The sequence below is a fragment of the Pogoniulus pusillus genome, chromosome 12 (assembly GCF_015220805.1).
Source record: "Pogoniulus pusillus isolate bPogPus1 chromosome 12, bPogPus1.pri, whole genome shotgun sequence".
In the NCBI taxonomy this organism is placed as follows: Eukaryota; Metazoa; Chordata; class Aves; order Piciformes; family Lybiidae; genus Pogoniulus; species Pogoniulus pusillus.
This window is the reverse complement of record NC_087275.1, coordinates 19,516,590-19,528,622: the sequence shown is the minus strand read 5'-3', so window position 1 is coordinate 19,528,622 and position 12,033 is coordinate 19,516,590. Positions and strand designations below refer to the sequence as shown.

General features: G+C 41.8%; 1 protein-coding gene across 7 annotated transcripts in view; it reads left to right on the top strand.

Annotated features, from left to right (window-relative positions):
* The window catches only part of DSCAM (DS cell adhesion molecule), a 459,192-nt gene extending 449,260 nt beyond the window's left edge, over positions 1-9,932 (top strand). For all 7 annotated transcript variants that reach the window (XM_064152540.1, XM_064152541.1, XM_064152539.1 and 4 more), the window contains one exon: positions 8,937-9,932. In XM_064152540.1, the coding sequence (XP_064008610.1) occupies positions 8,937-9,277 (341 nt within the window). In that variant the 3' untranslated portion in view covers positions 9,278-9,932. The remainder of the gene's footprint in view (positions 1-8,936) is intronic.
* The last annotated feature ends 2,101 nt before the right edge of the window (positions 9,933-12,033 follow it).

The following is a 12,033-nucleotide window of genomic DNA, read 5'->3' as shown; positions in this document are numbered from 1 at the left end:
ACTGAGTTTTGGATGGGGGAAGGTTTGGGGGGAATTCTTATGTATCCTGTATCTGTGTTAGGTGATAAGGATTCACGTATGCCATATCGTTTCCTGCACATTTTAAATACAGCCTTTCTGTGTTCATCTCAAATTCAGCAAGAGCTTTATTATTTTACTGCCCTTTTTCCTCAGGAAAAGAGTAGAATAATCTCAGGCTGTCGCATTCTTAAGGAAAAACCTGCAACAGGTAGGTGTTGCAGTCCCCTAATCATCTTAGTGTCTCTCTACTGGGCTCCCTCCTGTAGTTCTTGTCCCTCTTGAACTGTGGAGCTCAGAACTGGGCACAGTACTCCAGATGAGATCTCTCCAGAACAGAGCAGGAGGAGAAGTTGCTTGCCATACTCTTCTTAATGCATTCCAGGATGACACTAGCTGTGAAGACATTGTTGGCTCATGGTCATCCTGTTGTCCACCAGGACTTTCACATCCTTTTCCCCAGAGCTGGTCTCCAGCAGATCAAGCCCCAACATACTGGGGGTTGTTCTTCCACGGGTGCAGTACTCTGCACTTGTCCTTGTTGAGTTTCATGTCATCTGTTGAAACATTGCAAGGCGGCCAAAAGATGTAATGACATGAGTCACAAAGCCAAGAAGCACAGATTAGCACGTGAAATGCATCCAGGCACCTTGTTGGCCTTGTTCAATGTTCTGCATGCAATCAGCGTAAAAGTGTCCCCCAGAGGCTGAACACTGTTCATTTTTGTTGGGTAACCAAGTGGAATTTGAAGCTGCTCTGAAGAAGGGAAGAGCATGTGCCTGGTCTCCCAGCAGCTTCTTCACTAACAAGAAATCTGTACCCTACCTACTCCTTCCTTTCTCTCCCTTTCTGTGGCTTTTCTGCTCACTAAGATTTCTTTAAGGAAGTGCATAGATATTTTGCCTTTATTCTGAATCATCTTTAAAAATTGGTATATCCAATTTTTATTGAAAAAGTGAGATCAGAGTAAAACTGTCAGCTCCTAGACTTGCTAATAGTGTTCTTCTGATGATCAGGAATGAGCTGAAGTTCTCTTTCATTCCAGCAGTTGGCAGTTTGCATAAGGAAAGTGCAACATTTCCATTACTGATCAATACCAGCTCCAGAGAATGGAAGCCTGCTATTCAAAGCAGCCTTCAGAAATTGTTCATTGTTTTTATTGTTTACTTGTGGCATTTTACTGCCATTACACAAAGAGCATTGAGAAGGCAGTTCCACACTGAATAATCTTAGGGGGAAAAATAACAGGAAAGAAGACAAACAGAAGCATGAATTAAAGCCTCCCTCTGGCTTTGGTTCGCTTCATTTCATTATCCTCCAAGTTTCCAACAGGTATCCATCTGATCTTTCCAAGGAATGCTGAATCAAGGGAGGTACCAGAAAGTTCAGCTGGGTGATGGGAGCAGCTGCTCACTTCCCTGCTCTGGGACATAAAATCACTCTGCATCTGGAAAATATCCCATCGCAGTCAGTCACTTTTCCTGTCTAACAAGGCAGGAGGTCAGAGCCAGTGCTGAGCTCTTCACTGAGGCACCGTGAGGCTGAGACCTGTACCAGTCAAGCAAGGAGATATGGGACTGATCCTCTTTACCCTCATTCTTGGCTGAGCATGGTACAGGATCAAGGTAAGTTTGACTCTTAGACTGTTAGTGTGGGTATGATCACAGCACAGAGCAGGCTGTTCTGCAGGTTCAATGCAGGGTAGGTGGACAGAAGATGGACAGCAAGGGAGAACCAGCAGGCTTCACACACTGACAGCAGCAATTGTAAGAAATGTTTTTGCTGCTATCAGTCTGGCTTCAGTTCAAGCTATGGCTAAGAAAGCTTTGCCTGCTAGCATTTAATGATGTGTCAGTTTTTGAAGTGACAAAGATCTCTGAACATCGCTTGTGCTCTTTTTTTCATTAAAACTCTCACCTTGCCCTTGCAAGCCCTCCACCCTGTCCTCGTTTCTAATCTAAGATTTTCCTATAGGCAGGCTTTTCCCTGAAAAACAGCCTATGACTCTCAGCAAAGGCTTCACTGATTTATTTACTATTCTGGTGAGCTGGAATATGCCACTAAACTTTTTAATAAGAATAAGCCTGAACTTAAAGCTGTATGTCAGCAGCTCTGTCTCCAAAAACACAACATCCTGCCTGTGCTTTCAGACTCTGGACAAGCCAAGAGATAACTAACACAGCAGTAGAATCATGGAATCATTGAATGACAGAGTCATAGAATGCACTGAGTTGGAAGGGACATTTAAAGGTCATCCAGTCCAACCTCCTTGCAGTAAACAGGGATATCCTCAACTGCATCAGGCTGCTCAGAGCCCCATGAAGTGTGATCTTGAATGTCTCCAAATATGAGGCCTCCACCACTTCTTTGATCTAGTGTAAAACCACTGCCCCTTGTCCTAGTGCTCCACGCCTTGCAGAAGTCCAAGTAAATGACATGCATTACCCTTCCCTCATCCACTGACGTAGTCAGTCTATTGCAGAAAGCCACCAAAGTGGTCAGGCAGGACTTGCCTTTAATAAAGCCATACCAACTGTCTCAAATCACATTCCTGTCTTCCAAGTGCATTACTAAATCTTCTAGGAGGATCTGTCCCATGCTCTTCCCAGGTGCAGAAGTGAGGCTGACAGGTCAGTAGTTCCCAGGGTCACCCTTTCTACCCTTCTTAAAAACAGGTGTAATGTTTCCCTTCCTCCAGTCACCAGGGACATCACCTGGCTGCCGTGACATCATCTTCATCCACCCTCCAGTACCGCACAACGGCATGAAGGGTTGTATAGTCATCTGAAATCAGCACAACTGTCTCAGCAAGGTGCCTTACTCATGCTAACAGAGCTGTATGGATTCAATTCTAGTATGATCTCTAATCCTATGAGATCATACCAGTGAGGTCTTGAAGAGCCTTTTTAACCTACTGGTCTACTGAAGTAAGCTTTATGAATGCTCAATTACCCCAGACTTGCTCTTACCTTTGTGAAATGAAATACCCTGTCACAGTCTCCAGTTTAACTTCACAAACTTTTCTAAAATAATCTTCTAACACATCATGGCATTTCCTTCACATCCTAAACAAAACCTGAATATCATCAGGCAGTAGTCATCACTGAGAGTGTCTGTGTTGGAGCATTGTGAAGACAAATTGCATTGTCTTTAGTGGAAGGTTGGGCTAGTGAGAAAAGGTATATAGTTATCATATGGCAACTTGGTTAAAGCATCCTTTTTGCAGTTTGGGATGGTCTTTGTATTGAATGTAGCAGAGATTCTTAGATTTTTTCTGGAGCAGATGAAAGCAAAAAATACATGCAAGTTCTCTGGCATTTCAAAGAAGAAGAAAGAAATTCTGGGCTCCTCAATTCAAGAGAGATGTTAAGGTGCTGGAATGTGTCCAGAGAAGGGCGACAAAGCTGGTGAGGGGCCTGGAACACAAACCCTATGAGGAGAGGCTGAGGGAGCTGGGGTTGTTTAGCCTGGAGAAGAGAAGGCTCAGGGGTGACCTCATTGCTGTCTACAACTACCTGAAGGGAGGTTGTAGCCAGGTGGGGGTTGGTCTCTTCTCCCAGGCAACCAGCAATAGAACAAGGGGACACAGTCTCAAGTTGTGCCAGGGGAAGTACAGGCTGGATGTTAGGAGGAAGTTCAGTATCACAGTATCACAGTATCACCAAGGTTGGAAGAGACCTCACAGATCATCAAGTCCAACCCTTTACCACAGTGCCCAAGGCTAGACCATGGCACCAAGTGCCACATCCAACCTTGCCTTGAACTGCCCCAGGGATGATGACTCCACCACCTTCCCATTGGAATGGGCTGCCCAGGGAGGTGGTGGAGTCACCATTCCTGGAGATGTCCAGGGAGAGTCTGGATGAGGCACTTAGTGCCATGGTCTAGTTGATTGGATAGGGCTGGGTGCTAGGTTGGACTGGATGATCTTGGAGGTCTCTTCCAACCTAGTTGATTCTATGATTCTAAGTGCATCTCATCTTGGTATAGCTCTGCAAACAAGATAACCATCTTAAATAAAATCCCATAAATGTTGAACAGTGGCATTCTTATCTCCACGTAGCCTGTCAGATTCATCCTAACCTTTCCTATATCTGAAGCTGACCTCAGAAGGATAAAAATAACTGCTGGGATAGCAAAATTATTTATATCATATTAATTGTAATAATAATAATAATAGCAAATCATTTCTGCCCAGTGCTACTTCAATTCAGAAAATACTCTAGTTTTAGTAGAACATGTTGCTTTTGGTGATCATCATAGTGAGTGATTTTAGCATTTGTTTGCAAGTCTTTATCGAAGCTAGTGCTTTCTTAAACGTACTACATTAAATAATTTATTAGAGGGCTGTCCAGTCACCAAAACCAAAAAAGACTGAGGTAGCTCCTAGCTTAAATTGCCACATCCAGATTTGACTGGACAATTATTATTTGTGTACAAACTCAGTGTTGCTAAATGCAGCAACCTTCTCTTTTGGAAAAATGCGTCAGAAAACCATAGTTCTAGAATATCTTTTGTACTAATTAAGCTAAAATACATGAATTATTAAACATGCTCATTTGCAGTGCTCATGCACTTGAAAGGTTTGCTTTCATTGCTAATAAAGCACACATAGCTGAAAAGAGGTAATTAGAGCATCAAAGGCAATGAACCATTCTGAAACTTCATAACACTTTGCCTGGAAAAAAAAAGTGTGGGGACTAAAAATCATCATTCAGGTGAATATCAAGAAAACAGAAAAAAAAATGTCTGCATTGCCATGGTCAGAAGAATAACCAAAGTCTTTACAAGCAACTCCAGCTTTTAACATTCTCAAAAATATCATCAGAATTGATGTAGAAATGGCAAAAGTTAACCCCTGTGGTTATATTTAAAAGACTGTGTTTTTAACACAGAAACACATCAGTCTTAGAAATCAAAGACCTTTTTAGCCCACAAGACCACTTCAGCCCTAGCAAAGTGTGATGGTTTGGGTGTTACTCACCCCACCACTCGTATGAAATCACCCAGACTAGACTTAGCCAAGCTGGAAATTAGAATGAAACTTCATCTTTACAGTTTAGCACAATATACAAGCAGATATTTACAATGTATACAGCTATATACAGAAATATACAAGGTAAAAGGTAATACAGAAACACAACTCCCCTCCCAGAAACCTGAGTCCCCAAGAGGGGCTCCCAACCACCCTTCCACTTCCTTTCCACCCCTCAACCTTATCCCAGACTTTGCCTTATGTTCAAGGTGAGTTTGGAGAATCAGCCAGGGGAGTTAGGAAGCAGACAGATTGGTTACATAGACTGCATGTTAGGGAGAGAAGGGAGGCAGCCAGAGCGAGCAACTGTGTTATCTATGTTTGTGTTCTTGTTTTTATACATCTCAGCAAGCCTATGAGTGAAGTAGACATCACCATTTTTTACTTTTCACAGTCTATAATCTAATTCTTTCCTTTTCACTGTCTATAATCTATTTCTTCTCACCAAAATATTCCAGCTAGCTTCAAACTAGCACACAAAGAACAAGAAGTTGCTTTCTCAAAGTTTAGATTCATAGAATTCTTTGGGTTGGAAGGGACCACCCCTGTCATGAGCAGACATGCCTCCCACTAGACCAGTTTGCTCATGGCCTCATCCATATTGGTCTTGAACGCCTCCAGGAAGGGGACATTCACAACTTCCCTGGGCAACCTGTTCAGATGGACTTTGCCAATTAATGTAATAATCTACTTTGTTTTATAAGCAGTTGCAGGGGAAGGTGCTTCTTGCAGATAAGAAGGAGCACTGGCACTTTTTGTGACAGGAAAATTGTGTACATCGTACCAAATAATAAGTGTTCTGTGTAAGCCACGTCGGAGATTGTACTTTATGTATCCAGCTCTGGAGAATGAGTTACACATTCTGGTTTCTCATTACTGTGTTCCTATTGGAACTTGCCCCTAGACATTTAGAAAATTACAGTAAAATGACTGCATATTGTTTACACAGAATATTGACTATGCTTTCTTATGGAGATTTTGGGAGAAAATAAGAAAAGGTCTTTTTTACATAGCCTGAAGCTCTTAAATACACATGAGAAATGTCTAGACAGGAGCTTGAAAGCTAATCTTCATCTCTGTAAGCTTCAACATTCATCTTTTTTATTGTCCATGCATGTCTGTGGCTCTCAAGAAGTAGCAATGTGTTAAAATACAGAGGCAGGTTTCTGAGGTGACCACAGGGAACTGCAAATGAGCCACACTCCTGCTTTTGTTCTGCACCGGCTCCTTCCTGGAAAGTCAACCATAAACCAGAAAATGCAGCAGTAAGGGGGAATGCATGTGAAATGAGGTTACTGGTCTTCAAAAAGCAGTGGGCGTTGTGCTGTCTGCTAGCAGCCTGTATTAGTTGGCGTTAGGGCAACAGACATCTTTCGGTGAAAGGCCTGTTGTTGTGGGAAATAGGGACTGGGATTCAGTGCAGAAACTTGACCCTCTTTTGCCAGGGCTGAGTGGTCTCTATTTCACACAGGAGGCAACTGCAGGAGCATGAGAGAAACCCTGCTTTCTGACCTCGGGGTCTCTAAACATGCCTGGCAAGAGGGAAGGTACAACTTTGGTACTATAGTTAGTCACAGAGTTTTCACGCCTACTACGGCCATCTCTGAGGTGCACTTTGCTGCCCACCTTCGCCAGGGCCCTGACAGTGATAACCCACACCCAATGCAGCCAAACAAAGGCCCTCAGCACCTATGTTAGCAGGCAGATACAGGTACGTGTGGGCAGCATCACTCACTCCTACACTTCTGTCTCATTCCCCCACTGGGAGTAAAGATAACGCTCCTTATTAGGATGCTGTGAAACGTGAAGCCACAAGCAGCAAGTGACAGAAGCACTCCCCATCTAGGCTCTCTCTTCCTTTCAGCCCACAGGGAATGGTCATTGGAGCAAACTTCCCCAGCAACTGCATTTTAGAAGGCTACAGTGCAAAAGGCAGCCCAGAAGCAAAATAACCAGCATGCAGTGTGAGTCTGAGGTCTGTGTGCCAAGGGAGCAGCAACACTGCTGGGCAGTAGGGATGTACCCACAGGCAGCTCAGTTCAATGGCTGTTTTGTTCAGTGGAATGAGTCAGCACCTGCCTATGTCTGCCAGTTCATATGTCTGTGTCCTGATGCACTTTATCTCAGCAGCAGGTATATTGCTGTCTCAGCTGAAATGGGTCTCATGCATTGAATGTACAAAAGGTACTTGGGAGAGTAAGATAAATGAGTAAAATCAATTTCTGTTACCACAGTTCATTTTCCAAGTGGCAGTCACTATGATTCCTCCTCTCTCCAGCCTTACATAAATGTTGCCATGGTGCACGTCAGCCTGGTCTTGAGATACGCACATCTTCCTGTGTGGGGACTAAATACCATGTGCACCATGCAGCTCTTTTGGAGATCTAGCTGGAGTAAAACATATGGAGTCAGACGGTGCCTGGGGGAGTTCTGTAGGAATAAACAATGATTCTGTCCAAATGCAACTTTTCAGCCACTCTCTGCCTGTGACCTGGAATTGGGGATAGAGCAGATGCTCTTTGTGTTTTAGATAAGATTTGTAGAGCCTTAACTTATATGAGAAAGCAAAGGACCTGTTTTATTGCTGATCACTGGATAGCTTTTAGCACAGTTAGGAAAATGAAATTCTTATGCATTGGGTTATGAAGAAGCATTTTCCACATTTACTGTTTTATGCCACTGGCACAGGTCAGCCTAAATTTCTGTAAATAAGTTATGTAGATAGAGATGTAGCAGCACCAAGAGTCTTCTGCTTTAAGCATTCAGGATGCATCTCATCTGTAGATGAAACTATATTTTTTATACCAGCCATAAAAATGGAGATACACTCCTGCAGAGATCTGTAAAGAAGGGAAAATACCCATCTTGGATGCAACCACCTGTAACAGTGCTTTTTTTCATGTATTACACCACCAAAGATTTTTAGGAGGGAATGTCATTATGTGCCTGATGGCTTCTCATTTTCCCAAAGCAACTTTATGAACACCTAACAACCAGGGCTAGAACAAATAAGCCAGTCTGATTTCTGTAGCAGGTTTTATACATTATTCAGGCATGTGGAAGGTTGCACTCACTCCTGTTTAATTTCAGACAGCAGGTCCAAGACACCAGTAGATTTGTAAAGGCAAATCCTCTGGACTGAGCTGGCTACCATACCCAGACTCACACAGAAATGCCCAGAAATCAGGAGTAAAAATGACTAAAGGTTTTCTTGAAAATATGGAACAGAAGGAAGGTTGACACTAAGGTGCCAACAGTTGCTAGAAAACAGCAGCACATTGATAGGCATCATGATAGGTCATCACCATTGGTTTCAACACAGTGATGATGGCTGGCTGGCAAATATTGTTATACTGGCACAAGAACACTTTCCCAGTTTATTCAGAAATGTATTTAAAACTATAGCCACAACACTCACACAGCTATTTTAAATACTTTGTCCCTTGGAGTTATTAATTGTAATTGTGGAGGTTTTCATTTAAAATGGGAAATAAGAAAAGGAAATCTACCAAACCTCTGCATTTTTTAGGTTTTGACAAATGAAAACCAAGATTTTGGGATAAACGTCCTGGGACTTCCAATTTATCTTCCTCCTGTTGTGAATGCATGTAAAACACATCACATTTCTCAGTCTAACCAGTCAATTGTGAAAACAAATGTTAATAGTGGATACTTATGGATCTGCAGAAATGGAGTTTGATTCTGTAAGACAATAAATGGCTGACAAAGAATACAGCAGTCGTAAGTACTGCAAGTGGATTGATTACAGATACTCTGCATTGGTGGCCAAAGCCATCAGATTAACTCCTGCCGAACACTAAGGTGAGCTTAACACAGAGCATGACCATAAATAAGGACTTGTTTTTCACTTTTGCCTTCCCAGGTGATCTCATGCATTTGCCACCCTATCTTAGGATGGACTTTTTATTGAACCGTGGCGTGCAGGGCACGAGCAGAGACCTGAGTTTGGGGCAAGCCTGCTTGGAGCCACAGAAAAGTCGAACCTTGAAGCGCCCCACCGTCCTGGAGCCGATACCCATGGAGACACCCTCCAACAGAGAAGTACAGTCATGGCAACCTGGTGCTGTGGCAACGTTACCTCAGCGAGAAGGAGCTGAGCTAGGACAGGCAGCAAAAATGAGCAGCTCCCAAGAATCCCTGCTGGACTCCCGGGGCCACTTGAAAGGAAACAATCCCTACGCAAAATCTTACACCCTGGTATAACAAAAAGCATGGCTGGACAGTGGTTGTAAATATTTACACTGAAAAAAAAAATTTCAATGAAAGCTACCTTTTTTTTATTGAATTCCAATATTTATAATTAAAGAAGAAGATTGCCAAAATATTTGACAAAAAAAAATAACTAATATGAACGACAGACAGTGCAAAGACTCTCTTGCTTTTTTTCTGTCTGAGTGTGAGCTTCATCCGACTGGACATCTGAATTTTTGGGTAAAAGAGTCCAGTTTTCTGATCTTCACAAGCGTTTGTGTTTTTACTGATTTTCTACAAAGTGCATGGAGACTTAACTAAAACATTTTAACTGGAACTTCCATCAGACAAGATTCAAAAGGGAAAAGAAAATCACACACACACCCAGAAAAAAAAATCATCACCCTATTTGTGAATTTAACAGGAACGTTGATTTGGAAAAAAAAAAAAACAACAAAAAGTCTTTTGTCATGTTTGCACTTTTTTTTTCCATTTAAATTAGAAAATGGGTCCTTGATTGTTCTTTTTCTTTTGTTGTTGTTGTTAATTAGGATGAGTGATGTCAGTGGAGTGAGGGGTTTGATTCGGGTTTGGTTTTTTTAATATTAATTTAATGAGACACTCTTTGCATTTTGTCTATGCGAAATAAAAGGGTCTTCTGCCTTTATTTGTGACGTCTGCTTCCATTACCTTCTGCTGTATTTGTTTTTGTCTAAGTGTGATAGCTATGTCAATACAGTACTCAACAGTATCTTCTTGTGCCTTCAGTACAAAAGGAAAGAGGGACTAATAACTTTGGGGGAAAAAAATGGGGTTCATTTACCCAGAGCATTTTTGCCGCCATGGGACAGATAGAACAGTGTAAGTCCCGAGTGCTCTGAATCAAACTCACTTGAGATCCTCTGTGTTCACTTCATCTGCCACTGGGAGGCTTTTGTTCGGCTTCATTAGTCTTCAGATCAGAAGAAATGTGTTGATGTTACTTTTACTCCCTAGGAAAGGACCTTTAGTCCATTTGGGAGCAGCACTTACAGAAATTAGTTGCTTACGTAAAGGCCTGGGAGAAAAAAGGCTCAGCTTTTCCCATAACAGGAGAAAGGGGAGGAAAAAGTTATTCTAGGTCTAAGATCAAGGCAGTTTTCTTTAAAGGACAAAGTCTTTTTACAGGGGGAGCTGTCAGCTCATATTACTGTGTTGCATCTTTTGATTATGTGAAAAGTAATACTGCTTTTATACAAAGCATAAATGATTAAATACTACAGTTGGTGGGTTTAGCGTAACAACATTTGAGTTGCCTTGCTAAGTGCTTCCTTGTGCATGTTCTGGCTACCTATGTGCTCCCTGACCAAGAGAGCATGGTGTAGAGCACCCCAGATTAGTGCCAACACGAATATGCTGTTCAGGGCTGGTTGGAAATACTAACTGGGTTCTGATAGCAATAAAACTCGGCATGCTTGAGCAGGCTAAGAACCTCCTGCAATTTTCCTGGCCAGTGACAGTGTGGGCATTGCTGATTCAAATGTTTCTGCACCATGATCAGCTCAAAGCTGTTTTAAGATAGAAAAATGCAGTTTGATATAACAGTTTCATTGCTATTAATAATGTCATTGTGCTGTTATAAGGGTGTTAAGTTAGTAAAGTATTTTAAGTGTCATGAAATTATTCAAGCTGCACTTGTATCCTTAGCTCTGTGAAGCCCAAGTGCTAAAGTTCTGGGAAGTCCTACAGAAGAATCCAAATGAAGACATCTTTGAGGTATGTACTTTGTGAAAGTGCCAAGATATCACTTAGATAAGGAACTATTTTCCATCTAGTCTGCCTAACTTGATCAAAATAGTGGAAAAAATCATATTTCAATAAAAAAAGACATCACTAAAAAACCCCAAAATGAACAAAATCCCAACATTGAACCTTTTTCCTTTTAAAACAATGAAAATCTATGTGCTGAAGAAGAAAATTTGCTCTCATTTGTTGAGCTGGGTTTTGTCCCACAGAGAAACTTTCTTTTCGCCTAATAAGAACCAAAATTAAACATGCAGAAAGAAAGTTCTTTTACTATTGCCTATTGAAGAAAAAACTCCACAGAAAACAAAACTGTCACTGAAGGTTATGTTGTGGAGCACATCAATTCTTTTTGATTCCCATACGGGTCTGGTGTGCACAGCTTAATCTGAATTTTTCTCAGTACTTTTGAGTCTCGGGCCACTTTTGTCTTCCATTAAAGCTTTCTTCTTATCCTCTGTATCAAGATGAAAAACTTAGGCAAGTTCAAGGTGGAGGAGAAATTCATTGACGCAAGATGATGTTTTCCAAAATTAATATTGCTTATTGATTTTGCTCTTCAGAACTCTCACCAACCTCCACCACTAATTTTAGTTATATTTTGGTTCTTATATAGTCATGGAAACTTTCTATGGATATTATCTAGATCTAGTAATAACCAGCAAAATACATAAACATTTAATTAAACCGGAAGAGAAGATTCCCGCGGTCAAATGCCACTTGGGGGTCAATATGCTGCTTGCCCACTAGATGGGCTCAAGCTCTTTCTGCTCTATGGCAGAAGGCAGTAGAGAATTACACAGAGGCATTAAGCATCTACTCACTAATTATTGTTATTGCCCTTGCAGGGGCTAGCCACAGTCCAGACAGTGCCCAAATGCTTTCAGGGGACTCTGTCTTGTTGGACATTGAGGCTTGAATCCTCCCAGCTTCAGGGGAAAGGACACAGACAATCTCTGACCCTGTCTCCTGGCTTCTTCTGGACA